Source organism: Anopheles funestus, chromosome 3RL, assembly GCF_943734845.2.
Source record: "Anopheles funestus chromosome 3RL, idAnoFuneDA-416_04, whole genome shotgun sequence".
NCBI classification, from domain to species: Eukaryota; Metazoa; Arthropoda; class Insecta; order Diptera; family Culicidae; genus Anopheles; species Anopheles funestus.
In genome coordinates, this window is record NC_064599.1 from 11,414,656 (window position 1) to 11,442,460 (window position 27,805).

General features: G+C 45.7%; 8 protein-coding genes and 1 non-coding gene across 12 annotated transcripts in view; 5 read left to right on the plus strand and 4 right to left on the minus strand.

Moving 5' to 3' along the window:
* Positions 1-10: 10 nt before the first annotated feature.
* Positions 11-5,829, minus strand: LOC125767815 (hairy/enhancer-of-split related with YRPW motif protein). Its single transcript, XM_049434726.1, has 3 exons — positions 4,755-5,829; positions 4,124-4,338; positions 11-1,836 (listed from the first exon to the last, which is right to left on the minus strand). The coding sequence occupies exons 1-3, from the start codon at positions 4,964-4,966 to the stop codon at positions 1,016-1,018; spliced, it is 1,248 nt and encodes a 415-aa protein (XP_049290683.1). The 5' UTR covers positions 4,967-5,829; the 3' UTR covers positions 11-1,015.
* Positions 849-920, plus strand: Trnae-uuc (transfer RNA glutamic acid (anticodon UUC)). The gene has a single exon. It is a non-coding gene; the product is annotated as a tRNA-Glu (tRNA).
* Positions 5,830-7,608: 1,779 nt separating the features above from the next.
* Positions 7,609-9,152, plus strand: LOC125772322 (leucine-rich repeat-containing protein 40-like). Its single transcript, XM_049443894.1, has 2 exons — positions 7,609-7,626; positions 7,716-9,152. The coding sequence occupies exons 1-2, from the start codon at positions 7,609-7,611 to the stop codon at positions 9,075-9,077; spliced, it is 1,380 nt and encodes a 459-aa protein (XP_049299851.1). The 3' UTR covers positions 9,078-9,152.
* Positions 9,153-9,342: 190 nt separating this feature from the next.
* Positions 9,343-27,805, minus strand: part of LOC125767797 (uncharacterized) — a 68,823-nt gene continuing 50,360 nt past the window's right edge. For all 4 annotated transcript variants that reach the window (XM_049434707.1, XM_049434705.1, XM_049434706.1 and 1 more), the window contains 5 exons: positions 11,334-13,178; positions 10,397-11,243; positions 10,168-10,330; positions 9,898-10,102; positions 9,343-9,838 (listed from right to left, as the gene is read on the minus strand). In XM_049434707.1, the coding sequence (XP_049290664.1) occupies positions 9,609-9,838; positions 9,898-10,102; positions 10,168-10,330; positions 10,397-11,243; positions 11,334-13,178 (3,290 nt within the window). In that variant the 3' untranslated portion in view covers positions 9,343-9,608. The remainder of the gene's footprint in view (positions 9,839-9,897; positions 10,103-10,167; positions 10,331-10,396; positions 11,244-11,333; positions 13,179-27,805) is intronic.
* On the plus strand, positions 13,408-15,044 carry LOC125767813 (uncharacterized). The gene is made up of 2 exons (XM_049434723.1): positions 13,408-13,527; positions 13,588-15,044. Exons 1-2 carry the CDS (start codon positions 13,502-13,504, stop codon positions 14,918-14,920), a joined length of 1,359 nt encoding a protein of 452 aa, XP_049290680.1. The 5' UTR covers positions 13,408-13,501; the 3' UTR covers positions 14,921-15,044.
* On the minus strand, positions 15,028-17,043 carry LOC125767808 (uncharacterized). The gene is made up of 2 exons (XM_049434718.1): positions 16,693-17,043; positions 15,028-16,623 (listed from the first exon to the last, which is right to left on the minus strand). The coding sequence occupies exons 1-2, from the start codon at positions 16,710-16,712 to the stop codon at positions 15,057-15,059; spliced, it is 1,587 nt and encodes a 528-aa protein (XP_049290675.1). The 5' UTR covers positions 16,713-17,043; the 3' UTR covers positions 15,028-15,056.
* LOC125767812 (uncharacterized) lies at positions 17,200-19,047 on the plus strand. The gene is made up of 2 exons (XM_049434721.1): positions 17,200-17,297; positions 17,367-19,047. The coding sequence occupies exons 1-2, from the start codon at positions 17,272-17,274 to the stop codon at positions 18,751-18,753; spliced, it is 1,413 nt and encodes a 470-aa protein (XP_049290678.1). The 5' UTR covers positions 17,200-17,271; the 3' UTR covers positions 18,754-19,047.
* LOC125767807 (uncharacterized) lies at positions 19,090-20,932 on the plus strand. Its single transcript, XM_049434717.1, has 2 exons — positions 19,090-19,201; positions 19,253-20,932. Exons 1-2 carry the CDS (start codon positions 19,188-19,190, stop codon positions 20,841-20,843), a joined length of 1,605 nt encoding a protein of 534 aa, XP_049290674.1. The 5' UTR covers positions 19,090-19,187; the 3' UTR covers positions 20,844-20,932.
* LOC125767820 (reticulon-4 receptor-like 2) lies at positions 20,929-22,303 on the minus strand. Its single transcript, XM_049434735.1, has one exon. The coding sequence runs from the start codon at positions 22,060-22,062 to the stop codon at positions 20,986-20,988; it is 1,077 nt and encodes a 358-aa protein (XP_049290692.1). The 5' UTR covers positions 22,063-22,303; the 3' UTR covers positions 20,929-20,985.

Sequence of the window (27,805 nt, forward strand, 5' to 3'; positions counted from 1 at the left end):
AACACCAAACTTTGCTTTCAAACGGTTTTTTAATAATCTTTTTTGGCTCGGCTGTAAATTTTTCCGGTATAAAATACGCATATAAAAATATGTAAAATGCTCTTCGCATTTTCTCGTTGGTTTGTATCGTTTTGGTCCATGTTCGTTTTGAGATGTATGTAGCTGGCATAAAGCACATCGTCACATTTCTTTTGGTGTCAATATATACTTGTTACATTGGTATTTGAACGATACTTTCTTCGATCGAACAATGCTTAATGATAATTGAAAAGATTGCTTACAAACTAATTGACTCGAATTGGTTTCACTTACAAGCTAATCAAACATATTCGTAAAGTGTGTCGAGAGTTGTTGAACTAGCTTTCACACAGTTCCAACCCTTTTTTTTAACCGGTTCACGTTTCCCGCTGGTGTATAAATATGTTTTACTATCTACGTTGGATGCTGCTATGCTCTCTTCCTCTCTGAGATTTTCACGCTTTTCTTAACAGTAAGGTTTTCACTCACTTACAATCACACTTGTATGTATGTACAAAAACGGTCGGTTCATAAGGACACCTTTTTTATGCTCCTGTGTCATTAAAGCTTAGAAAAATATGCTTTCCCCCTTCAATCCCTTCCAGAGCGAACTGCTTTTGCTCGATATGAATCTGTTTGTATACCTACTCCTGAGAATGTAAGTTGTTGGTTTTTGCCTGGTTTTGGAAAAAGAGATCCTTTCGCTTGAAATCTGGAGTCGCGCATCTAAAATGGCAGTTAGTCTTTGGCAGAGTCACGTTCTCACTGCATCCTACAAGCAACGCATGAATGCGGAATCAGTACGTATAAGAATAGCCCATCCACAACCATCCCATATGGTCTAGTGGCTAGGATATCTGGCTTTCACCCAGAAGGCCCGGGTTCGATTCCCGGTATGGGAAAGATCTTTTTTTTCTCTCGTTGTTACTCCGCTTGATTTTTTTTTGCCGTTGCGTGTACCTATCACACCTTTTGGTTCTCTCCCGTTGGCTGACTTTCAACAGGCCATTTCTGCACCCCATGGACGGTACGGTTTGGCTGCCGTGTTGTATGACGAGCTCGTGGACGCACCGTATCCGTGCGTTGAGGTGCTCACCGGGTACTGCGGATTACCGTACGCGGACAAACCACGGTTTGGATTGTGGTTGGACAGATCCGTGTAGGTTGGTGCTCCGTTTGACGAGCTGGCACCGGACTGCTGTGGCTGTTGCTGGTCCGATTGTTGCTGTTGCTGTTGACCGGCAGTTGCCGAATCGTGCTGGCTGCTGTACAGCTCGTGCAGTGGTGCACTCGTAGCGTAGATGGCAGCGGTAGCCGCCGAAGAAGCACCCGTAGAGTGTCCGCTCAACTGTTGCTGCTGGTGATGGTGCTGCTGCTGTTGTTGCTGCTGCTGCTGCTGTTGATGCAGATGGTTGTGCGGAGGAGGAATAGTGGCCACCTGTGGAATGTATGGTGCGGTGGCACTCTGAGGTGGACCGTAGTTTTGATGCGGGTGAGGATAATAGCCACCGGTGCCATGGTGTGTGCTCGGGTAAGCGACTGCTGCTGCAGCGGCCGCGGCAGCTACCGGGTAGGCAGTGGTACTTCCATGTGACCAGGCGGGACTGGTAGCTGCAGCGGCGTTCGCTTTCGACGAGAGTTCCCGTTGGGTGGCGAAGCACTGCAAATGGGACATTAGACGTAACCGAAGCGGATCCTGTACATCCATGCCTTCGATCGTCACGAGGTACCGGGCGACTTCCGCCACACATTCCCGGAAGCCTATGATATGATAATCCATGGCAAAGCGCTGCGGATCATAACTAGCATCATCCAGTCCTGTTGAAGTAAACGAAACGAAAAACCACATTACTAAATTGTTCTTCACCGCGAATATGTATTTTGATGCATAAATTAATTTCATTTCGTTCCATTCGCCACCTACTGAACAGAGTGTCCTGTTCGTCCCTCTAACGTAGGGCAACGCATTAAAAAGTCAATATTCATTCATTGTTCCTCCAACAACTTCCAAAAACTGGCGTGTAAACTCACGGCAAAGTGCGCTCTCACGGTCATTCCCTTAGCCCCTCGTGCGATTAAAAAAGGCTCGCGCGCTAAGGATCCTTTCCAAATTCACGAAGGGAACACACACAGCCGAACCACGACACGGTGCGTTCCGGATCGATGCGCTTGTACGCGATGATGTGTGTGGGAACGCGTCGTTTCCTACGCGATCTTTGCGCGGTTCCACTCGCCCGCCCCGCACATATGCAATCATCATCATCATCATCGTCGGACGTAATCATCCTGCGGCACTTAACACTCAACTTATTCCCTTTACCTTTTCCCTCGTTCTTCCTCACGCGTTCGCTGCGTTCCTGGTTGACTTCCTCTTTCGGGTGCCTTACTACAGAAGGGGGATTAAATCATCTCTGCGCGACCGTAATAGCACCAGCGCCAGACCCTCCGTAGCGGTTCGCGTATATGGCTACGAACCCTTTCGTTTTCGTTCCGTCCGGATCATATTTAAGAGCTGAGCGCGCACAACAAGAGCGGGGAAAAACAAACCAAAACAACGATGTTGCCGCCTTCTTCTTCCCCTCATACTGACAGTATGCTTTTGTTGTATGGGTGAATTGCGTGAGAGATCCCCCCCTTGCCTTGATGCCACGATGCAGAACTTTCCCTCGAAGGGGTATTTTTTAATGCGACGGGTAATGGCGTGGGAAAGTTCTGGCCGGGTGTTTTTCGGTGGCAAACACGCTTTTTTCTATGGGTGCGTGAGTGTGTAACTGTATTTGAATGCGTGTGGATGTGAAGCCTGCATTATGTCTCAGCTACCACTGCTCGTCACTATGGTGATGCATTAATCTGGCTATTTTTTTTTCTAATCCATAACATCATGCAATCATACGACAAGTCTCTCTCTCTAGCATACTTGACGTGGTGTTTGACCGATAAATTGATATTTATCGCGTGATTGAAACCTGTTAACCGGAGGTCCCCTTTTTCGGGTGTGGAGTATTTTCGTTTTGTTTCTACTATCATTGCGTCAAGTGATACACGGATAGAGCGGGAAAGGATAAATTGAGGTTTAGTAAATAGACAAGCGTGATAGCGCGATGGATGAAAGTGCACGAGTATCGTTACGAGAATTGGAACGCTCTTGTCTTGGTCTAGATGTGGGTCAAAGTACCAGAGATAAATAACAGAGTGCACCCTGAAGTTAAAAGCTGTGCAAAAGGAATAGAAAATGTATCGCAAAAATTGCTCAACTGTTGAGAACAACTTGACTTGACGGTTCGTTGCGTTGCGTGAATATGATCGGTGAGTTCCAACGTCCAGTTACGATGTTTTCCCTGTCATTTTCCACTTCACAGAGCACAAGGGTCGTACGCTTCAAGTCTCCAAGTAAAATACATACCAACACATACACATATGCACCGATCGTCGTGAAACCGTGGGAAAAGCACTAAAGTAAGGTATTCGTTCTAAGGACCTCGGCGGGCAAAAAGGGAATTGCCCTTAGCGGTACCCTCTTCAATGTTCGCCGTAGAAGAAACAGGGGCGGAATGAAAGAAGATAGAAACCGAGCAAAAAAAGGTACACGGTACCAAAACAGGACACCGCCACCGACGATGACGACAACCGGATGTCGATGTCGGAAGGAAGGAATAGAAACGCACCCAAAGATCCTTGCCTTGTTCTCAACAAAGTTCTTACCCACCGATAGATAGCTTCCCGCCGGTGGTTCGGAAACGGGAACCTGAAGTGACTACGGTTAATTAGATACCCAAATCGGCACGTCCCTTCCTACGTTGTCCGCATACGGGTATGTGAGATATTTCGAGTTCTTCTTTTGCTCTAGGATGCTGCGTTCGGAAACGGGACGCAAGTTCCCGAAAAAGGGAAAATCTGCTCGCACCAGATGACACACGTACGGAGCAGCACAATATTTCGAAACGATAGTTGATACTCCTGTTGCTCTCTTCTGGGACAGGAAGTCATCTTTAACACTATCGAATGATTTTAACATCTCCAGTTTCTGTCACATTCTCGGGATCACCACATGGGATGAGTGGGAAAGACAAACAAAACAGAAAAGGAAAGAGTTCGGGATGCTTACCACGCGCATGCAGTGTCTTCAGGTGATCCACGGTTAGTTGCAGAATTTCGGCCTTTTCCAGTTTTGCTGATCCTTGCTTCTCGTAGGCGCTCGGTACGAGACGTTTCAGCTCGGTTAGTGAGGAGTTGATGCGATCACGGCGTTTCTTCTCGATCACACCGCGCCTTCGTTTGCGGCTCAACAGTTGACAGCTATCGGATTCTCCCGGTGACGTACTGTACGATGTCGTCCATAGCCAGTCGATTTAGTGTGGGAAAGTGAAAGTAAGGTGAAAAGGCAAGAAAACAGAACATAATGAGTAACATTACACGTTTTAATGTTTTTACACGTTTAAGGATGTATCCCGTCCCGAAATGAAGGGGCGCGAACGTGTCCTTGCCACTCTGTGGGAACGATCTGTCGCCGCAAAGTTGTTCTCACGCTAGTAATTGTACGTTGCGCTGGCGTTACTTTACGGGACATTACATTTTAGATCTTGAAGGTGTGTTGCTAACTTCACAAATAAAATTAATATAGCCATGCCGGAACAGATCGTTAGTAACACTACATTCTTGCAATGCAACACATAGTTAAATTTTTGTCACATACAACCGGCGCACAATATCCCTAGACATCCGTTACAAATACTCACTGCTCCTTGGAAGATTCTTCCGAGTACAGATCCTCACAGTCACTTTCGGAAAGCGTTCGTTTATGGCCTTTGGATGATGGCGGCGTCCACGTGTTATGGCCGGTGTGCGTCGGCGTAGAAGTGGCACTTGGCGTCGTCGCAGTGGAGTAACCCCAGTGCAGGGGTGTACTGTGATGATGGTGTGGATGATGATGCGGTAGATGGTGATCCATTTTGCACTCTTGTTTTTGTCTTCTTCACACTTTACCATGTAGTTTTGTGCAATATAATAATATTCACTTTAGAACACTTTCGCTTTTCTTCGCTTATACTGGTTGGTTGTGGATAGCTAAAACACTTTCGCTATATTTTTTTTTGGTTTTTCGATGTTTAAACACTTGTCAGTAACTCTTTCAGATCTTCGCTTGTGCAGAAATTAGGACGAAGTTGGTCAAGTGTATGCGGTGGGCGGCACTTGCAAAAATTGGTAACAATAGCCGATAGCCGTAACGTGTCTGCAAAACACTTGGCACGACCGGTGTTCGAGGCCCAGTCGCGCGCGACACTGTCTCTTCCGGGGCAACGACGACTTACACGTGACTTGTCATGTGCGTAAGCGGCGTCCGACTGATTTAATGAGCGTACGCCGAGCGCATGCAATGCATGATGCCGCACCAGATCCCGCTCTCGTGTCCCTGCTCTCGTTTCCCTACCCCATGCTTCTATTCTTCTGTACCTACCCGTACGGTAGGTACGGTTGTGTAGAGCCGACCGGGGATGAACGACGTACGCGCACGAACGCCACGCGACCCTCCGTTTTCGATTTCCCGATGGGCTGAGCGTGGAAGGACGCGAAAGGACGAACAGGAGGAGGAGGGTTTATGTTGCATTTATGTTGCGCTCGGAAGAGGCTAACGAAGCGGAGAAACCGACGAGCATGTATGTTCCACGGGCGTTCATTCTAATGTTGATAGTGGGGGTACTATGCACAATAGAGAAAGGTTCATTCAGGCTTCTCCCACCACAAACGGGATCAGTGGATGAACACATTCGTCTATTTATGCTTCTATCCAGCATAAGTCCAGAAGAGAGAGAGAGAGAGTGAAAGCGAAAATATTGTTTCGAGTAAAAGAGACGGGTGAAGCTTGAAGCGAAGTACGGTGAAGATGACACGCGAGTGAAACGTGTGTGACACGCAGGATGGGCGAAACGATGACTGGCCACGTGGACCGGCGTGTGGCCCCAAACGTTTGTGTGCCACGCGTTTCCGCTCTAGGACTATGGCTCCCGCCGGGTTTTTTTTATCGCTGTTTATGTTCCAGTTTTGGGTGCTGTGCTGCCCGAGCCGAGATCATCAACGGTCACTTGTTGCGCGACGGTTGTGCCGGTGCAGTCAAACACTTGACCTTGGCGTCTTAAGCGAAGGTTGTCTTGTTTGGGGGCAGTCAAGGGATGTTTGGGGAAGGGAGATTTCGCAACCCAACCCAAAATAACCTATCAGCTGATTGTGTCGTTGGCCATGGCTGAAGTAGACGGAAATACATTGATAATAGTATGCTAGAATTTAAGTTACTGCATTTGCTTTGCTTTGGTATCATTAGTATTGCATCGATTTTTTTAAAACAAATTCAGTGGTCGTTCACCAAAAGATAACTAAACAAAACTGCTGCAAGCTCTTTACATTTAGAGGATGGAAAATTGCCAGAGGTATAGAAGTGAACGATATCAATCTAAACTTTACAACATAGTGAACATTTTTAATACAGTAAAATAAAACAAAAAGTATCTTTATCCTTATTTGTAAAAAATAAAATAATTCTGTTGCTTTTTTCTGGTTGCAATAAGCCTTCGATTGGCATTCCCATTCGATTTCTCTGTGCTTAAGTAATGCCCTCACGGAAAAGAACAATAAACCTAAAAATCTTATTTTTCATCGTCCTTTTCACAATGCCTCCTCCGCAGTTTGCTTTGCGTATTGTCCTTCGCTCGTGTTGGCAGGTGCGATACAAATCGAGGACCAAAGAATCGTGGGAACGCACTGTCAATCCGTCGGCCAGAGCGGATTCGTCAGTTTGTGGCAGCAGTTCTTTCCCTAATGTCTGTGTCCCTCGTCGGACAATCCTTCAAGCATCGTTTCAGGCACACCCTTAGAACGGAGCGTTCTATTCCGGGACCACGTTCCATGCGCCTTGGGTGTGTGAAGGATGCACATAATGAGGTTGTTTCATTTCGGTCCACGGTGGCCCATCCCCGGTGCACACTTTAAGGGGTGCACCGATACGCGTGCCGGTCTCGTGTGTGTGAACCGAACCTCTATTTGATTTCCCACGATTTTCCCTCAGTGACCGGGATGGCTGACAGGCTATTCCCGTCGTCACGAGTCGTGTGCTTGTTGAGGGTCGTTCAGGACGACGACAACTCCGCCTTTCCATGGTTTTTCTCCGGTGTCCGGTATCGCGTGTACAGTACCCGCGTGTCATCGCTGGGAGTTTTCATTGTCTGCGTACTTTCATTATTTCATGTGATTCTGAAAAATAAAAACGTAGAAAACAATTACTGCTTGTTCGTCTTGGATGAGATTTGGCCGTCGGGTGTCGGTAAAGTTTCGTTTATTCATGTACTATCACAAAATGATGGAATTAAACTTGTTATAATAAGCTGCATAAAGAGAGCTTAAAAATAAGATAAATAAAGCATTGGCAATTGCTAATACACTGCACTTGTCCGCATTACTGTCTGTGGGTAGTGTCAACCCTGGTCTTTGTAAAAAAAATATTAAAATAGTACAACATGCAACGTATCATCGACATTACAGGGCAAACGAGCTTTTAACTGTTTGATTACAACGGATAGGCTTCAGAGAACTCAACAAACCATGACGGGCAATGGCAGTGTGAGGATGTATATTGCAACATCTAACGAAGGTGCGGCCATGGAGGTGTTAATTCCCTTTGGTAATTGGTAACCATTGTCGAATAAAAGGAACCCAATAGCCATAAACTGTACGTTGAGCGTCAACATTTTCTCGAAGTGCAGGACGTGATGGAAAATCTATTGAAGCTGCTGCTGTTTGCAATACTGTTCGTGAGCCGAGGAAACTGTGGATCGATAGATCATGTCAACCAAACAACGGTGCTTTTAAGTATGTCAGGCGAAATCGACCAGAGGTTCTTTGCACGGGCGACCGGTAATAATACGAGCCTGCTCGTTTGGCATAGCGACTCCAGCAAACTGGAATTAACCACGAATAACTCACTGGAAGCGCTGTCCGTCATGGAAGCACCAAAACTGGACAAGGTTGTGCTATATCCGAACATGCAACTAAAACACCTCATTCTACGATTCTGCCTGCTCGACGGGTTGGCTATGTCACTGTACAACTTACGAGCACTGCGCGTGTTGAAACTCGAAATCTGCCGGTTAAACGGCACGTTCAATCTAGCGGAGCTGCTACCCCTTGGAAATCTCACCACGTTTAGTTTGGAAGGAAATAAGTTACAAGAAATTGTACACCAAGCAGATGGGTCTGTCGACCAAACGGAACCGTCGTCCGCACTTAGAATACTCGACTTAAGTTCCAACATAATCGAACACTTCTATCTGGACGTGTTGGGGGCATTTCCCGTGCTAAGCGAGCTGCTTCTACGACGGAACAAGTTAGTTTCATTTGCCGGTAGCATCTCGCTTCAGAAGTTGGGAATGCTTAGTGTTTCGTATAACCTACTTACCGAACTGGATCTTTCAGGGTGCAACTGCAGTTCACTGCTGAATGTTTACGTAGAGTACAATAGATTGCGCACTTTTCCAGTGTTTGGTGACCGGATTTCTGGCATTGAAGCGCTCAATTTGAATAATAACCAGCTCCGCGCGTTCAACACAGTGGAGCTGCGAAAACAACAACATCTAAAAACGCTAATAATGTCCAATAATGTACTGAAAAGCTTCCACGATGAAAACGGGAATGAGACTGCAGTAGAGTTGCCAGCTTTGGAATTTTTAGAATTGCTTAACAATCCAATCGAATCCCTCGATCTAGGTGGTTGGCAGCTACCGGCACTCAAAACTCTGCGCGTCATGAATAACTCGTTGGTAATGATACCGGACGACTTGTGGCAGCGGTACCCGCAACTAGCGAATATGTTTTGCTTTTGTCCAAATATACCTTGTGAATGGATACAGCGCCACGTGGACCATATTCGGAGCGGCAGGATTGAGATGAGTGTGGCACGGGAAGGACCGATGCAAGTCGGCAAAGGTTATCGTTGCGTCACTGTACCATACGTCGGCTGTGTAAGGTGTCCCTTTAGACGAAAGGAAGACGAGACGACAAATTCCGCGCATTGAATGATTTATACGAAGAATGAATGATTAGTGCAACGTGTTTCCGAACGGTTTGACATTGAATAATTATGAAGTATTTTCCCCTCATTGGTCTTACTATGTAATTTAGGATCCCTATCAGGCACAGCATCCGAAAGTATTTGAATTCTGTTTACAGATGTTGGTTGCTAGCAACATCAAACGTAATCGAAGTATGAAATATATTGATTTGCTTTCGATAATTATGTCGGACCTGTGTTTGAATGAAAGTTGAAGCACTGGTGAACGATTAATTTCAGTAACATTTTATTTCACATTAAATTCAATAACGATTAGATAGAACAAAATGTGGCATGCAACAGATATAGCTACAATGTACAGAGTACGCTAGTGATATTCTTCTAAGGGATTTAGCTAACCTAATTACTACTACTCCAGAAACCGGTGATTGCCGGTATAAAACATGCGCAATAGTATCAAACCTATACAGCCTAGATTTCATGTACAAATTCCCAACTCAAATGCGCTCTTATTCTAAGTACGGCAGCCACATTATCACTTTTTGCCATGCTGCTGATAGTGGTGCTGTAACTGCTGTTGCTGCTGCTGATGAAGATGCTGATGACCTTTAGTGGCAGTGTCGATGTACTTGGAGGTGTACGTAAGTAGCAGATGACGTTGCTTGATGTGCTTCGCCCGTATGTGTGCCGATGGAATCTCCTTCGTATAGTTGCTCGGAAACCAACCGACGGCACCGTCGCGGATGCGTTCTCCTTCGTACCAACCTACAATAAGAAAGAAATTTGAATTATGGACATTCACGCCGGTTTCCTATTGCACTTACCATCAGCCATCTTCCGATGCACGTTCACCACGTCCTTAATGTCGAGATCGAGTTCGTCCGGTTGCAATGCTTGGTAGGGATGCACTGCTATCACCTGCGGACAATCCCACTGTTCGTAGATCTTTTCGTCCGGATTTTCCGAGGCCGGCGGTTCCGTCACCATCAGCCAACGTTCGCGTTCCGTTTCGGACGGGCAGCTAAGAAACTGAAATCATTGGGAAAAATATTGTAGTGTTTGACTGATCGCGATTCGGTTACCGCGACGATTACCATTTCTATCGTCTTGCCCTCGTGGTTTTCCAACAGTGTCATAATGATGAGATTTTTACCGATCGCGTGCATCTCCTTCGCTGGCAGCCCGGGTACTATGTCACCCGAGCTGACGGTCAGCAATGCTCGTTGACAGTAATCTATCACAAGATAGCTTTCATCGCTGTAACAAAAGAAAGAAAGGGTGTAATGCAAACGAACGAACACACTCGAGAATATTCCTGCATACCTTTTCTTTTTGGTCAACACGAGCAAATCGGTAAAGAGGAACGCGTACACATTGCTCTTGGAAATTTTCTTGCCGAAGGTGAGCTTCGCATCGTCACCGCGCCACAGCAGATGCACCAGTTCGCCCCGTTTCTCCAACTTCCGGTGCATGGTGGCAGCACCAATGCCACACGGCACAATTGCCAACGGGCGCACATTGGTCGGGAACTCAATCTGGCGCGATAGCAGCTCCATCTCGTACAGCTGTTCGCTTCGATGTGCCGCATCGTTACACTGCGTCAGGATACGATTTATCAGCACAAACGTGCTCTCCCAGCTACTAAACTCATCGTCATCCTCCGGATGGCAGCGTTGCAGGACGGCGTCCAGCAGCAGGCGCATGCGCGTAATTCGCTGCATCGGTAACATCAGAAAGGAGGACAGGCTTAGGCTACAGCACACTGGGTCCGCTTCAAGCGCGGTCAGTGTTCGTGCAAATTCGGGCTTGTTTGCTCTCAGCGCCTTGAGCGTTCGGTCAATCTTTGCCTGGTGCTCACAGTACGTCACGTACACGTGGAAATGCTTCTCTGCGTGCTTGTAGATGCTGTGGCTTAGTCCAAGCAGCATAATATTGTCCTGCCAGCAGTTTTCCAAATCGCACAGCAATCGATCCGAACACTCCTGTACCGGAATGATGGAGGAGAAGAGTGTTTTCCTTTCCGAGGAGCTCAGTATGCGAGTGTCCCGGAATGCCGGATGATTGACAAAGTGCGTTCGAAGTAGATTGAGTGATTTCAGGTAGGATGCTTCGGAGGTTAATATCTCGAATTTGGCTTCCTGTAAACGTTTCTCTGTCGGCGTTAACGTAGCTGAGAACGGGTAAAGAGGATTGAAATCGCAAGTTAGAAATGCACGAATTGCTGCATAAAGTATGGTTTTAGTTCTTCCGCTCTACTTACCCAGTATTTCCGAGTTCCGAACCTCCGGAACCTCGCACCAAAGTGTCCGCAGCTTACCAATGTGAGGCTCGATCAGTTCTAGTGCGGTTGGGCGAGACGGTTTGCGTAGATGCATGGAAGACTCGTCGCTACGATCGTCTCCATCCGTAGACGAACTACCGGAGGTTGTCGAACCACCCTCATCACCTTCTGCTGCATTACGCCGACGGTTCCTCTCCGCAATCTTCTCGTAACCATCGTCGTACAGCTCTGCCTCCGTGCGGCCACTAATTTCCGCATCGATGTCACGTGTGATCGATTCCAGCTTGGCCGCATTATAAATCTGGTAGAGTGGTTCATTGACGAACATGCTGTGGGAATGATCGTCACCTGGTCCGCCTTCCCCACCAGTTGAAACACCCGAGCTTTCGCTCGAACTGGCCACTGATGCTCCGCTAGTTTGATAGATATCCGCATACCATGACGAAGTTGTATGACCACCGTTGGGCAGTGTTCGTTCGACATGAACCGCAGCATCTCCATTTTTTGCTGGTATCGAACTTCGAGGACTGATGCTACTAGGTTTGCCACCGCTCAGCGATTGATCGCTACCTGTACCGAATGAGTGTGGCTGTTTAAAGACTCCACACTCTGCGTACCATGAGGTAGCGCCCAGCTTCTTGCTGGATGATTTGTTCGCCGACAGCTCTGGAGATAGCGAGGAAGTTATGCTCGTTCTTTTGCCCGTTTCGGCCGGTGGTGGTGGCGGAGGAATTGTTGGTCGATGGTGGCTCGTAGTACCGATGGCAGAGGCAATCGATTTTCTTCGATGGTCGTCCAACGGTTTCGACGATCCCATATCCGATTGAGACACGCTCGTTGGTGGATTGAAGCAACCCTCGGAACCGTTAAATATACCCGAATCGACGTCCGCAGACGTCACGTAAAATGTGCTGCGCGAACCGTTGAACGAGCTGCCGATATTGAGGCTCGTCGAATCGGACACGAGACTTTTGCGCAACTTCGAGCGCAACGATTTGGTACTTTTGGACTTTTTGCGGGTCGCACAATCCGCCAGCGCACTCTGCTGACTTCCCGGCACATAACTGCTCACGTTGCTGGATTCGCTCGTACTACGTACACCGGCAGATGGTGGCCCGAGCGTTTGCTCCGGGATGGGACTAGACACGGCCGCGTACGGTGGGTTAGACATGGACACGGAAGATGAAGATTGCGAAGAAGCCAACAGCAAGGACGAACCAGGCGGCACCGGATGCGTACCCGAGAACGGTGCATTCTCGTAATCCTCTGGTGGTGGTTTCGGCACACCACCACCACCGCCGACTAAAGGGATCGGTAGTTTGAACGATTTGGATTTGGTGCCTTTTCCAGGCAGCTTCGGCGATAGAACGGTAGCAGCATTCTCGTACGTAGCACCAGCACTGCCTTTAGTTGGTTTCTTCTTCGACAGCTTGTGGAAGCTTTTCGCTATCTCCGACAGGGTACCGAGATTCTTGATCTTTTGCACCAGTACGTACACCTGGCTGCTGGAAGGTGGTGGATCCGGTAGCTTTGCATTCCTTATATCTACTCCACTGTCGGTCCGGGCGCGGTTACGCTCCTCGTCATCATCTTCGTAGTCTTCCTCCGTGTCATCACTATCGAACGAATCGAACTCATCATCATTGGGCAGAAGGATGGAAGCATTTGGTTCAACGGCGGCTCGATGTTGATGGAAGTTTATTCCTGCAGGGCTCGACAACACCGGTTTGTCACCATGTGACGTGCTGCAGTTTGAAACATGCTGTTGTCGATCTTCATTCGAACCGATCGAATATAGCGATTCGTAGTGGTGATCGGAATCGTCTAGAAAAGAAACGAGAAAAAGAAACAGATTAAACACTGATTAGCAGCATGTATTAGTCATCATCAGTTAGTATGGTTGCATGAGCAACAAAGTAATGATCGTTTAGGAGTTACAGACTTGACAGCTTACATAACCTCTGTGAGCAAAAGTTATATAAACAGATTAAATAGTAGGTCATCGTTTGTGAAAAAAAAACACTTGTACCAAGGGTTAATAATCGCCTGACTATTGATAAGGACACCTTAGCCATTTGCGAGCTGAACTCCGATTGCAATTGCTTCAGTGCAATTCATTAACTCAAAGGGCTCCATTCACTTGCAACATGAGGCACAGCATGCAGTTTTTGCTGTAAGTATTCAAATTTGTAACGATTACGTAAAATTTTTGTAATGTTTTTATATCTTTCAGAATTGGACTATTTCTGAGAGTTGCATGTGTAGTTGGGTCCACTAGCACTATATCGGTAGCATGCATAAAATCGAGAGGACCCATTTGCGTGATAAAATCGCTGCCACGTACGGACGGCGACAAAACTAAAATAGCGTTTCCTGATTTATCGAAACGAACAACTTTAAATGTATTGGAGGGCAAATTAAGCAATCTCACTGAGGAGCTGGCACTTACGCTCACGGTACGCAACCTGAAGATGGAAGCGTTGGGTTTGAAAAGCATTTTTATTAACGCTAGATTTGAGGAACTGCACCTACGTGATAATAAACTGACGACACTTAAAACGAGCTCCAGTTCTTCACCGCATAGTTTCGCATTAAAGTTGCTTGATGTGCGCAAAAATATGCTCAAAAACGTATCCCAGTTGTCACCCTTCGATCGGCTAGAGGAACTCTACCTGGACGACAACCAGATCGATGAGCTACGGATGGATCTATTTGCGAAAATGCAAAACCTGCGCGTACTGTCAGCGTCCGGTAATGGAATACTAAAAATTGTACCACCAACCAATATGCTCCTACTTGGCGAACTGAAATCACTCTCCCTGGGCCACAACGGGCTAACGTCGATTGAGATGGAAAAATGGCAACTTCCTGCACTGCAGTCGCTTCAGCTGAACAACAACAGCCTGCTGGAAATAGCAGGGTTGGAGGAGTTCAATCAGTTCTACGATCTGAGTGAGTTGAAGCTGGCCGGAAATAGATGGAGCTGTGGTTGGCTTCGGCACGCACTAGGTAACGTTAGTGTCAGAACATCATTACACAGTGAAGGTGTTGTGCTCGACGCAGATACTCACTGCTCGATCGAGAACGTGTTCGGCATTTGCTGCAGCTTTACAACCATGCCCGAACAGGAGGAGGAACAAATCTTCCAGCCAGAGATAGGCCAGGTACGTGAAGCCATTCGTCGGATTGAAAGTCGACACGAAGAGTTTTTGCGCTATCGCACTGATAAGCTGAAAGAGTTAAACGATGCGCTCGACGAACGCCTGAACAAGTTGAAGGATCATTTTGCTAATCAAGCGAACGTGAACCTGAACGAATCAGAACGTGGAAAGATTGCAGCAAAGCAGATACTAACGCAGGCCGACCAACTGAAGGAGAGGTATAAGCAGATAAGCTCAGACATAGAGGTTGCCACCAACATCGATCGAGAACGGAAACATTTGCTCCACTTCATGGTGTACATGAGGAACAAATTACTCAGTCAGGCAATCGAAACAGATAAGCTCTGGGTACAGGCAAATGACGAAAAGATCGGCTTAGAAGAACCAGTTGAGAACACGCCTTAAGCGAACAATTGAGAATCGTTCTATCAGAAATCAAAACTGCTCGAAATACATTGTTTCTCTTTCCTTGCTTTTCTCTTTCAAATAAACACACCACAGTAGTAAAAAAATTACTAGAATAACTAAATCATAATGCATTTTATTCGTATGATTCTACGTGTTCTTCTTCATCATCTACACAGCCTTTTCGGATTTCGGTTAAGAATGATAAAATACGATTTGCATCTGGTTCCAATGTTTCCAACTGCTGTTGAATCAGCTTCTCGCTTCTGCGCACTTCATTCAGCTCTTGCTGAACGTTGTCTATTCTTGCCGATTGTGCCTTAAGCAAGGCTTCTTGCTCGTACGATTTGTCCGAATAGCTATTGAACTGCTTGCTTGTTGTTACAAACAGTTTTTGTAGCTGGCTTAGGTTGTTTTGATTTTGGACAGCTAGCATTGACCAGTTGGTTGGGGCTGTCGCCAGTGTTGCGGTAAAGTTCATCAATTGTTCATCAGATCCAGCATCTGTTTGGTTCCAGTGAGCGTTCACCTCTTGATTCAATCGATTCACCTTCTCCTTTAGCTCTGTTTCGAGATTCCTGAGTTTCTCTTTTTGGTGATTTATGCCTTGTTCAAGCTCTCTAAGCTGTACAGTCTGCTCCTTCTGAGCTTCCGTAAGTTTTGCAACGCGCCCCGATAGTGCTTCGTGTTGAACATTGAGCACACGGTTCACTGAGGCCGATCCATTCGCGATCGTTGCATTGATCTTGTCGAGTAATAGGGCAAGCCGTTTCAGCTCGTCCCACTTATCGCCGAAAATATCGATCAATCCGGAACCGTCGGCACCGGCAGGATTACAACAATGGTGTCGAGGAACCATCATATTTTCGTCCCTACATCTATCAGGTTCATCCGCATCGAGTTTTAATCCCAACGCTGTGTCTTCGTGGGTATAGAGCATCATTAACCACTCGCAGTACCAACGGTTGTGTGCAAGATCCAACCGCTTCAGCACCGGAAACTGGGTTAAACTACCATCGAACCTAGTCAAACTATTGCTCGTTACGTTGAGGTCCTCCAACGAATCAAATTCCCAAGTACGAATGTCTAACACAGCGAGTTGATTTCCCGCAAACGAGAGACGCCGTAACTTGATTAGCTGAAGCGGTGTATCAGCCGGAGATGTCACCGTTAGAAGTCGATTGTGTGCCAGCGAAAGCACTCGGAGATTGGTTAACTTTGAAAATGCACCCATATCAATCGATGACAGCAAGTTGTTGTCCACGGCTAGGGTCATCAATCGTACGAAACGCTCGAGTGGCGGCAACTCCGTCAACTGGTTGTTCGATAGATGTAGCGTGAGCATGCTGTATTCACTATTTTTCGTCTCATCTAGTAACACCTTGTCGATTGCATTGCCCACTGCCGAAAGATGCAAGAGACCGGGACGAATGAATAGTTGCACTATTCCAATCCTATCAACAGTTACATCCAAAACGGAAGGAATTTTCTTCCATAGTGCTTGGGAAAACTTTGGAATAGTTCCCGACTCAATCACCAGCGGGTCGCGAATGTCACGAAAGGTCGATAATTCTATAGCGCGGTCACTTTCCAATGCTACATCTTTTAACCTGCACACATCTAATCGAGAGTAGCAGCTGTACTCATCGAACAGTCCACTCAAAACGGGCGAAAACAGACACAGAATGATAAAGTGTAACGATCTAGAACGAAATATGATTCCATGATATACTAAAAGCGTTTCCAAAGTATCCTCGGTGGTCCACACTTACAAAGTTAGATGAACAGCCATCGCCCACGATAGTACTAGAAAAACTTGTCAGTAGGATGCCTTGACCTATAGGTTCGAGAGGAAATCGTTAACTGAATAAAGAAAGGGTACGATCGCGCGCTTCTAGTTGGCAACGATGGCAGATAAGCGATCTCATCAAATTAACCTGATAAGGCAACTGTATAGGCGCGTCTACACGATACGATTCCTGCTCGATTTTTCACATTCTGCGAAACTTCTGCGAAAATTAGCCAACAGGACGGTATACACGATACGATTGTTTGATGACCAATGTCACACATACCGTCATAGGAAGCTGAAACAAACAGATTGGTGTTTTCACGGCAAATCTTTTTCTAATATTTTCAGGCAAAAAAGATTGATCAACTCTGCTCGAACGCACCAATACATAGAAAGAAGATTCGCCGAATGTGAAAAATCGAGCAGGAATCGTATCGTGTAGATGGGCCTATAGATAGATCTTTTCCTGATACTATGAAACACCATGCATCTGAACCGGATTATTGTCAGTATACTTCAATCCTTCAACGAAAACAGAGCGTTCATCATAGGCATCGCGATGTTGTTTCACTACGCCATTCTTGGGTAAGTAAAGTCGCAAATTGTGAAATTATGTTGACTAGAGATCAAATCGTTGTATTTCGTCCGTTCCAGCATTTTTGCTTGCACTGCTGGGCTAGTTCTCGGATCTAATGACGGTAGCAGTGCAATGGTTTACAAATGTGCTCCAAATCAACCATCGCGTTGCTTGATCAACACAGTAACGCTAGAAAACCCAAACACGGAATTTAGTCTGATAAATGCGGAAGAAAAAAAAACACTCACTCTCAAAGCAGGCAGAATTGAGGCGTTACTCCCAAAGCATTGCCAGCATTTGTCCAACTTTGAGAAAATAATCATTGGAAAGGTTGGACTGAAAGAGCTGTGTTTTGCGACTAGCTTCGTGGAAGTGAACGCGGAACACAACCGAATAAAAACGCTACACGTGGAAGATGGCTCTTACCGTGTGGAAACATTACGACTCAACAACAATCAGTTGCAAAGTATCGACAATATCTGCAAATTCGATGCCCTTAAAGTGTTACATCTTGAACAAAACTTTTTAAGCACACTGGATATGGCGTGCTTTGCGCAAATGAAGCAACTCAAAGAATTACATCTTGCTCACAATCGGTTAAACCTGGTTACCGCTAAGATCACTGAATTGGAACTTCCGGCGCTAGAATTTATTGGGCTACAGAATAATACGCTTACTGCGCTTGATTTGCATTTGTGGTCATTGCCTGCACTGCTGAAGCTCGAACTGTCCTCCAACAATCTGACGAACGTTCGAGGCCTCGAGCAGCTGGACATACTTTCCGAAATTTCGCTCGCCAGAAATCGTTGGCAATGTGCCGAGTTGGATCAAATGCTAGAAACGGTTGAAAAAAACGAAGTCACCGTCAAAGATGGCGATGTAAATTGCATTGGGATTCGGAACAGTACGATCTGCTGCACATGCGAACAACAGCCTACGGAGCAAACGCTGTCAGATGAGTTGAAAAAGTTCTCCAACTTAAAGAAACAGTACGACCAGGCAAAGGTTGAACTTGATGATAGGATCAAGAGTGAGCTTGATTTGTTTGATAGGAAGATAAAGGAACTTCAGGAAACAAACGTTCAGCAATACGAGAAACCATCTGAGGATAAGGAATGCACTACAGACGAGGAAAGCACTACAGGGCTTCCAAATCCCGAAGAACCAGATCCTGAGAAGAAAGTGCTCCCGAAAGTACCTGAATGTAGTCCAGTATGTATCTGTTCCAAAGAAAGTATGGATAAGGTACAGGCAATGCTAAAAGAAATGGAAGATAGAATTACTGAGAATAATGTAAAACTGCAAACGTTACTGGAAAATAAGTCTCAATTTGCATATATGTCCACACTGGAAAAACACGAGTTCCGCACGGCCGTCAAACGTGGCGAGTACAAGCTAAAGGAGCTTAGCTCGATGCTAGCCATGCTACGTGATCATATCAATCAGAAACAGAAACGACATTAATGTCCGTTTTTAAGACGAAAAAAACATCAATAAAGCATACATTATGCATTATCAGCATTCCAGGAATGGGAGATCATTCCTTCGCGGGGCCTGTTCGAGAGTCCTGGTCAGCAACACCAGCTGACAAAGAAGTCTTATCAGTTTTAGTAAACCTGCACCGATTTACGAACATACGATCGCAATCAAAAACACTTTAGTGTACAATATAGTTTAGTGTAGAAAAAAACCATCAATAAAGCATACATTATGCATTATCAGCATTGCACATCCGGCTGATAACACTAATGCAAACAATGTTCGATTTTTTTCCTTGCAAACTATCTGACAAAGAAGTCTTACCAGTTTTTGTAAATCTGTTCCGATTATAAAGTACGATCGCGATCAGAAACACTTCAGTGCTGTGACGAACGTTGCAAAAATTTTGCGAAAGAAATATGGTTCACACGCGGTAAGTACTACGAGATCCCTTGAAAACTATCTCTAACTTCACCTTTAACAGTGTTCTACTTTCGGTTCTCGTGCTTACCTGGACGACGGGATCTCAATCAGTGACAACGTACAGATGTGACCCGAACAGACTACCCATAGTGGCAACGTGCTTAGTGAGAAATGTCACCTTAACTTCTGAAGCGGACATTTTAAACGCCTACTTCCCGAATGATATGCGTTACGTGGCACTATCGATGGTGGATGGATTTGTGCCGGAATTTACACGAGCGCTTGCACTAAAGCTCCCTACAGTGCAAGATCTTAATGTAGATGCAATGGGGATTACTAAACTTTATATTTGGAAAACTATAGAAGTAATAGCTGCCCGAAACAACTCCATTCGTGAGGTACTGTTTGATGCCGAGCACCATCAATTACGGTCACTGCAACTGGACGATAATCGGCTGAGTAAAGTGCCCCCCTTCGGAAAATGGTTCAACGAGCTAAAGCTTCTGTCATTGGACGGTAATCGATTAGAGCAAGTAACGCTAGATTCTTTCGCCGAAATGGAACATCTTCAAAGCCTATCCCTTGCACGCAATGGATTAATTAGAGTTGAACCTGCTTTACGTGTGGCAAACCGTCCCGTTCAGGGCGTGCAGCTTTTGAAGCTGAAGCATTTTTCTTTAGCATCAAATCATCTTTTGACGGTAAACATTAGTGAATGGGAGATGCCTTCGCTGGTATCACTAGATTTATCCAATAACGATCTATACATGCTGTTAGATGAACCACGCCAATTCCGCCATTTTGGTGCATTGCTGAACGTATCCTATGCCGGCAATGATTGGAACTGCGAGTGGCTTAGCGAGGCACAGCTTGTGCTGCATGAGCAGGGCATAGCGACACCTGCACAAGACTTGGCCGACCGGTGTGAACGGGAAAACATGAAAAAACTTAAAGGCATTTGTTGCTACGATCATGCGTTCGAACAAAAACTCGCACAGGATCCATTCGAAAGCCGATGGGAGCAGTTAAATGAGCTAAGGAGGCGTTACGAGCTGGTCCAGTTTGCTTACGATCAGGTGGAAGACAATGACCTCAACCTGATCACCGAGCAAGCTCACGAACTGCGTGGCAAATTGGTGGGACCTGTTGCGCAGGAACAGGACGTGGTCAAGAGTGAATTGTTACGCCTACAGCACGCGTTAGCCAACGAAAACGCTCATCTTCAGCGTCTGCAAGATGAGATCGAGCGCACCGTACACGACCTGGGCCAGTCGATCGATGAGCTACATGAACGTGCTGTACGTCCCAAACCAACGCTGGATGCGGTACATCACCGGATGACCGGTGTCAGTATTGAGGGTATACGGGATCAAATTGAGTTCCTGCGGCACCACATACATGACTATGTGTATAAGATTAGTGAGCGTGAAAAACGTTTACGCCAGTACGACGTACAGATCAAGCAGCTGGAGGTACAACTGGTTGAGCTGAAAGAGCTGCAGCAATCCCTTGCCGAATGGACAACCTCTATAGCAACTCCTGTGTATAAGGCTAATCAGATATTGGATAGCATTAAGCCAAAATCGGAGGAAGCATTTAACCAAATTCGAACACTACGAAATGGTGATTATATATACTCATACCGTGGATGAACAGATCAAAACGTTTCAGTTGGTCGTATGTGTTTTGTTCTGTGCTTCTTTTACTTTTAAATAAAACTTGAAGACAATGTGTTATAATAGCTCGCTGTGTACTTCCTCCAATACTTGTACCACTCAATACACGCTCGAGAAATCAGTTAAGTTCCTTGGACCGTTGTCCACATAGCTGCTCTATCGTAGCAAATCTTTGAGCCAGCTCACCGAACTGGTGTGTCTGTTTGCGCTGCGCTTCCTCGAGTGTTTCGATTCGTCGCTTTGCACCACGTATCTGTTGCTGAAGTTCATCCACGATACCGGTACGGCTAACCAGCAACAGCACTGGATCTGGTGTGGACGCGTTTTCATTGCAGCAGAATCGATCATCCAGTCGGAGACCCGGGCAGGACGCTTCGTCGTCGAATCCCATCGAACCATCGTCGGCGTCCAGTTCGCGAGCTCCCAACCGTTCCAGCATCCCAAACAGCCAGCCACAGTGCCACGGGTTATGGTGAAGCCCCAGTGTACGCAGTGCTGGCAGCTCCTCGAGAAAGGTTAGCAGATAGGCAAGCTGGTTATGACTCAAATCGAGCACACGGAGACGCTCCATACGCCACAGCCCGGTGTCTAGATGGGGCAGCTGATTGAACTGCAGGAACAGCTGCTCGAGTCGGGGCATCACCAGCAGCTTATTTGCCGTTCCTGCTACGATGGTACGCAATCGATTCCTCTGCAGGGTGAGTATTTTGAGCTTTCGCATTGGTACGAATGTATCGAGGCGCAGCGATTCGAGCAGATTGTCGTGTAGATAAAGCTGTTCGATGCCGGTGAGAGCTCGCAATGCGCTAACATCGGTAAGTTGGTTATGGTAGAGATGTAGTTGTCGCAGCGGGAGTCCCTCAACCGCACTGACGCGTTCTATGGCGTTGTACGGTGCAAACAGAACTTCCAGCGTATCGCAGCCATCCAGATGAAGCTGCTCAATCTGGAGCCGGTGTATCGCCAGGTACTCTACCTCAGCGAGTGGTGTGAAGAGGCTGCGATTGAACACTGGGATAGTGCTGTTACGTATCCAAATCAATGTTTCGTTCTGTGGATAGGTTGCTTGCTCATAGGGTTCAGTCACGTTAACCACTACACAATATCCATCGGGCGCGCGCTCGGAACATTGATAACAGTAGGTGATGCTGAGTGTTACAGACAGGAAAGCGAAAACCGATAACTTGCACACCATTGTACACAACGTAGCTTTTGCCGAGCGTACGAAACAAAGTACTGAAAAGATTGCCAAGAACTAGCTGATTCTTTCCACTGAGTAGTTAAGTCGGCTCAGGTCAAACTTCAATGTCAGATGTAGTTCTCGCTTATCAACATATTGTTATGACTTCACGTAAGTTACAGATAGTTTACAGATTCTGTTATAATGTTAGTTGCCATGAAAACAACTCGCACACAACAGTGCATTGAAAGACAAACACACTTACCAAGAAAAGTGGACACGGATTGTAGCTCGAAACGGCTACTTTGGGCATCATCTTCACACCGCTTGGAACTGCTAAGATCCTCTGCTGCGGCGCTCACTACTGCTCGGCCGGCATGTTTCCTTCTCGGTGGAACTTCCGGAGGTTTGGGAGTCGCATTGTGCGCCGAAGAAGAAACTGCTACCCGTTCCGGTTGACGAATGCGTACCACCGAGAGTGGCAGAACCGGCACCGCACATCGAAGTACTGGTCGATGTCGTTGCCTCGATTCGCTTGCAAAGTTCTCGTACAGCGGAAATAGTTGTCCGTCCTGTCTTTCGTTGAGCGATGTCGCATCGATAGTGGATGGATTGCATTCCTCGGCCTTTGATCGACTCAAGAGTGGATCATTTTGATCGTACAGGTACACGGAAGATGTGGAAGTAATGGACACTTCGCCCACGGCTCGTGGTCGTCGCTTTCGTGGCACCGTACCGGCGCTGGATGAGGACGGTACGGAATTTACACACCCTAGCGCCATCCTTGCGCAGGGCTTCTGTTCACATTGGCCCACTGGCAGTGGCATCGGTTATCGTGCATTTTGAACTAAACCACCAATAAAGCTCAACGCTTCGCTTAGCTTGCGATCATTCACACTCACTTACAGTCACAAATGTTTCTTCCACAGCGAAAGTTATTCCGCGGCTCTAGAATGTAAATATGACTTTGGAAATGACTACATTTCCGTGAAGAAAAATCCAACCGGACGATAGTTTTGCCACATCATTTTCGATTTCCATCAAAAGTTTAATCGAGCTAAGCTCTTTTGTACGTGGGAGAGTTGAGGAAATCGATTCGATGCATTCATTTCCGCACGTTGTTGTACAGTTTGTTTACTTTTCTTCTACGTCTAGAGCAACTCTTCCACTCTTCCGGCAAAAGTAACACACTCACTGTACACTCACAAGCTTTGGTTTACATTTGGTTCAGTTTCCAAGAGACAAACTACACACTTGCGTTGGTGGATCAGTTTTGGGAAGGTTTCTTCAGCCCCAAAACTACCATGCTTCTGCCGAAGAAACAATTCGTCATTCTCCGCTGACTTGTGATTGTGAACGCCTTTAACGCTAATATTCATGATGAATCATGCAAAGTTGATGGTGATAAGTAGTTTGTTTTCGGAACGATAGTCTATCAGCAATTGCCGAAAGTCATTCCACCCCATTCGGGTGAAAGCGATTGAAATCGGAGACCCGTCATTAGAGAGCCCTTACAATTAATTTATAACGCACCCGCGTATTGTGTGTACTGCAATTTTTGGGGGACCATTAATGCGTCATAAAGGGCTTTCACTTTGCGTTGTTGCTGAGTTTTTGAAATCGGGTGTAATAATTTAGCGATCACGTCTGATCGGCCATTAAACCAGAAGAGCTGGCAATTTTATTGCACTAAAGTGATGGTTTGTTGAATCGATCGTTCGGAAGTCGAAAAGGTTTCATTGTTGGCAGTTGACATGGGTGATAAATGGAGTTGTTTCGTGAGGAACGAGGAGAGGAGACACATATAAGGAGTTTGTCCTTTACCTTACAGGTATTCAACAAACTGGAGATCTTCCTTTTTTAATATTTCGTTTAAAGCCCCTGCCAGATTCGAGATTTGAACATTCGATACAAGCTTCATGGGAACACCATGATCTCACCAATCATGTACAAATATCGAGTTGCCCATCTTAACGGTCAGATATCATCGCATTTAAATTTGGCTCAACCATCAGTTAGGCTAACATTGGATGGAAACAACATTATAGTTCGACATTGTGTCGTTGTGTTTTTTTCTCCCCGTTTCCGTTTGTTAGTGTTTGCATAACCACAAACCAAAGCACGGTTGCTTTTTCCCTGTCGCGGAAAAGACCATTTTTGCTAGCTACCGGAAACAAGCAACTACAAAACAGTCCGTGACTTCAATTTAAAGGCAATCATTCGATTATTACGCGTGCACGCGTTTTCCACCGAAAGATTCGCATAATGATCAAAGCGATTGCAGTGCGTTCGGACACAGTTTAGGGGGTTTTTTTTGTTGACAACAGCAATGTTTGGTGCTTTTCACAACACCTGTACCAGAGCGAGATCGATTGTCAACTAACCGACCGGAATGATCATGGTTGAATCATTTTTTAACGACGAAAACAAATCACCTGACATCTCCCAGCCATCGACGGGGTTTTAAATAAGGGGACCGTTCCGTGGGTTTATGCGTTGTATACTTCCGTCCTGGGTAGTTAAAGCTTTTTTTTATTACAGCGAAAACACTGAAACTTTTAACTCGGGCTGAAGCGATTGCGTGACGCTCACCAGCAGCCGTATTGCTATTTATTAATTTCGTTCACACCATTGAATAAATCAACCTTTATACCACCGCATACCACAGGCAGATGGTCGTAGTTTGCATTGAATTCATCAATTACGAAAACATTTTCTATTTTGACACCGCACGAAGGTCAGATGAAACAGGCGAGTAGAAAAAAAGGGTACTATTTCGGCCCCCAAAAACTCCACACGACAGTGGAGCGCCCGGGGGGTTAGGTCCATCTTCAAATCAGCACCAAAAGAAATACAAGCAGGCGGTATGTAAGCAACTGCGCAAGAAACTGGCGACCAAAACCAACCCGAAAGAGAAAAAAACACATTTTAGGAGGATTTGAATTTTCGATTAACCGGGCGCCGCCATGCCATTAAATGAGGTGTTGGTTTTTCGTGTTTGCCGAAAAGATTAAGGTCCCTCAGGTGAACTGATTTCCTGGCTGCACATTGCACGGGCCTGCTTCACTGTTTAATTTCTTAATTAACTTTTTTCTTTTTTTAATAATTATTTGAACGGAAGGGTTGCACGAAGGAAAGATTGCATCTTGCCTGAAGAAGCACCTTCCCAAGACGCGATGTGTGAAGTGGAGGTGATTTTAAAGTTGGTCACCTTTTTGTGGAACTCATTCGCGGAGAGCTTTTACACGACAGCTTAGAAAGATCCAGATGCTTAAGCTGCTTAGGTGTCTGATTGCATTCTACCTCAAATAGCTGGACGTCTGTTTAACATTGAATGGACGTCGTCGTAAAAATGCGACTCTTTTTAACCGAATTGGGAAAGGAACTTTGAAAGCAAAACTGTTTTGCGCGGAGAGAAAAGAAGCAAAATTAACAGCAAGCGAGTTATTTTAAAGAAAGTGAAATGTTTGTTTGTTTGAAGATAGTGAAATCACAGACCTTCTTTGTAAGAAAATTCGCAGTGCAAGTTGAGTCCGTGGAGCACAATGAGCACAAAACGGATCATAAAACGGACTAAAGCCACGATGCCATTGGAATCCATTTTTAAATTCTAGAGCATTCATGCGAACTAGAACGAATCTGATAAGGGGTGCTTTAGATCACTCGACCGTCAACTGGATGTATATTATCGTTCTCCAAATCTAAACGCTCAAAACACCGCCATCAACACGAATAATGGAAACTCGTCGTTTTGCTAAGAGCAGAAAAAGAAATACTGGAAACCTTGTACTAAACTAATGTACTAAACTTTCGCAACCAACATGGCGGACAATTGCGATGGTAGCACGATGACAGTTTGTGGCTACTAAACTTATCGGCTTTAGGCTTTTGAAAAACGAAACAACGGAAGGTCAGTTTATGCGGCTTGTTGGGGGGAAATATTTGCATACACGACGGTTTGATCGTGCACAGGTGATCTCACCATCGCGCGATAGCTTAGAATAAATCCATTCCAACGCATTGCAACGCTGTGCATGTGTGCGTTTGTTTAGCTTTATCTATTGTTCACAGCGTTGGTTGATTGTGCAGAGAAAGAAAAATAGATTAGGCTTGAAGTAGCGGCGATCGTAACATAACAACAGCAGGGAAGGCCCTACAAACCTCCCTCTCTCCTTCTTTCTCTCTGTCTAGCCGCTACCGCTAGTCACGGGCGTGTGTATTGTTACGTTGGCGTTGATCGGTGTAATAACCGCGTTCGACCTACACACACAAACACGCATACCGAGTGCAGTTGGGTGCACCAGACCACGGAATGCACTTGCTGCACCACAAGCCCTCATTACTCGCTAATGCAGCCCTCGTGTTATGAGGCTTTCTACTAACTCACCAAACCCTTCCAATGCTAAGCAGCCAACAGACAGCAGAGGACCCCGCATCATAGTTCACCGCCAGGCAGGTCTCGACCGCACGCAAATCGCATTCGCAGCGTTTCGTCAATCGGAAAACATCGCTGTGAAATGATTCGTCTTCAAACCAACGAATACCTGACCTGACTGGTTGCATAACGATGTGGCACGTGGTGGAGGAGACCCGTAGATTAGCGAAGAAAGAGAGTAAACGTAGTTTTTCTACAGCGTTTGTTTGGGGGCGTCACAAAAGCGTACCATGTCCATACTCGTGTCGTCTTCATCGAGTGAAACATGTGCGTTAAACGACAAAAAACCATTCCAGTGTCTTGTGAACCCTTTTTTCGCAGGCGCACGCAATTTCCCAAACGAGCTGGTGTTTGCTTTTTTCTTCTTCGATTTTTCAAACCGGTCGAACCTAGGCAAAGTGGTCAATTTTAGGTTACATGATGCATCTGTGTGAGAAAATAGCTAAAAATGTATATTAGCAAATCAAGGGAACCGAGCGGCGGGGGAAAGAGAGAAATGCATTCCAGCCGATTGAACGATGCCTCTCGTAGACATTGCTAAACACCAGTAGCATAACCACAAAACCGTAATTAGAACCAATTCGACCAAAGCAAACCGCCAAAAGTGGAACCTAATGAATCGTTGAACGGGGTTTGTTGTTGTTTTAGGTTTTTTTTTCAATTCACACCCAAATTGATGAACTCACGCACGTTAGAGCGATCGTACGGTGTGTGCGATTATTCACCGCCTACCACGGTGATCAACTAAGTTCCAAGGAAAGTAGTTACCAGAAATTATGTAAACATTTCTTTCTCTCGAACGGTTCCTACGCGTACGGGTACGTTCCAATTTCTCTCGGACAAATTGATGAATTATTGGAAAATCGATTAAACAATTATTGAATTTATGGTGAGAAAATGAAAAATTGGAAAAATCATTATCGTTAAGCAGAGAAAGAGCAAAAGAGAACAGCAGAAATGGCGGATGATGGACTGCGAAACAGCGAAGCAAAATCGAACACAATTATTTTTAATTTAAATGCTAATCTGAACAGTGGGAAGCTTAAACCAGCAGGATTTTGATCGAAAGATAATATGCAAGATTAATTTAAAAAACTAATAGAAAATGATTTCAATTATTTTATACTTTAGATTGAGAAATCTGAAGCGCTTTTTCAACTACACTTTACTACAAACGATCCGACACGATCCTGAATCTCAATATATCTGCAGGAATGTCTATTTGGCAATGAGACAATCAAGTCACAGCAAGAAGTTCAAGATCGAGAATGATCGTGGAACCAAAATCAGATTTGAAGCTGAAGAAACCTTCAAACCGATAAT

Excerpts from the sequence above, each read along its gene's own strand:
- LOC125767815 (XM_049434726.1), bottom strand. The coding sequence starts at position 4,966 with ATGGATCACCATCTACCGCATCATCATCCACACCATCATCACAGTACA. Across the intron at positions 4,339-4,754 it reads GAAGAATCTTCCAAGGAGCA|TACGTCACCGGGAGAATCCG; the intron begins GTGAGTATTTGT and ends GACATCGTACAG. Across the intron at positions 1,837-4,123 it reads GAAGACACTGCATGCGCGTG|GACTGGATGATGCTAGTTAT; the intron begins GTAAGCATCCCG and ends TTACTTCAACAG.
- LOC125767813 (XM_049434723.1), top strand. The coding sequence starts at position 13,502 with ATGAGGCACAGCATGCAGTTTTTGCT. Across the intron at positions 13,528-13,587 it reads CACAGCATGCAGTTTTTGCT|AATTGGACTATTTCTGAGAG; the intron begins GTAAGTATTCAA and ends TATATCTTTCAG.
- LOC125767808 (XM_049434718.1), bottom strand. The coding sequence starts at position 16,712 with ATGGCTGTTCATCTAACTTT. Across the intron at positions 16,624-16,692 it reads ATGGCTGTTCATCTAACTTT|ATCGTTACACTTTATCATTC; the intron begins GTAAGTGTGGAC and ends ATTTCGTTCTAG.
- LOC125767812 (XM_049434721.1), top strand. The coding sequence starts at position 17,272 with ATGTTGTTTCACTACGCCATTCTTGG. Across the intron at positions 17,298-17,366 it reads TTTCACTACGCCATTCTTGG|CATTTTTGCTTGCACTGCTG; the intron begins GTAAGTAAAGTC and ends CGTCCGTTCCAG.
- LOC125767820 (XM_049434735.1), bottom strand. The coding sequence starts at position 22,062 with ATGGTGTGCAAGTTATCGGTTTTCGCTTTCCTGTCTGTAACACTCAGC.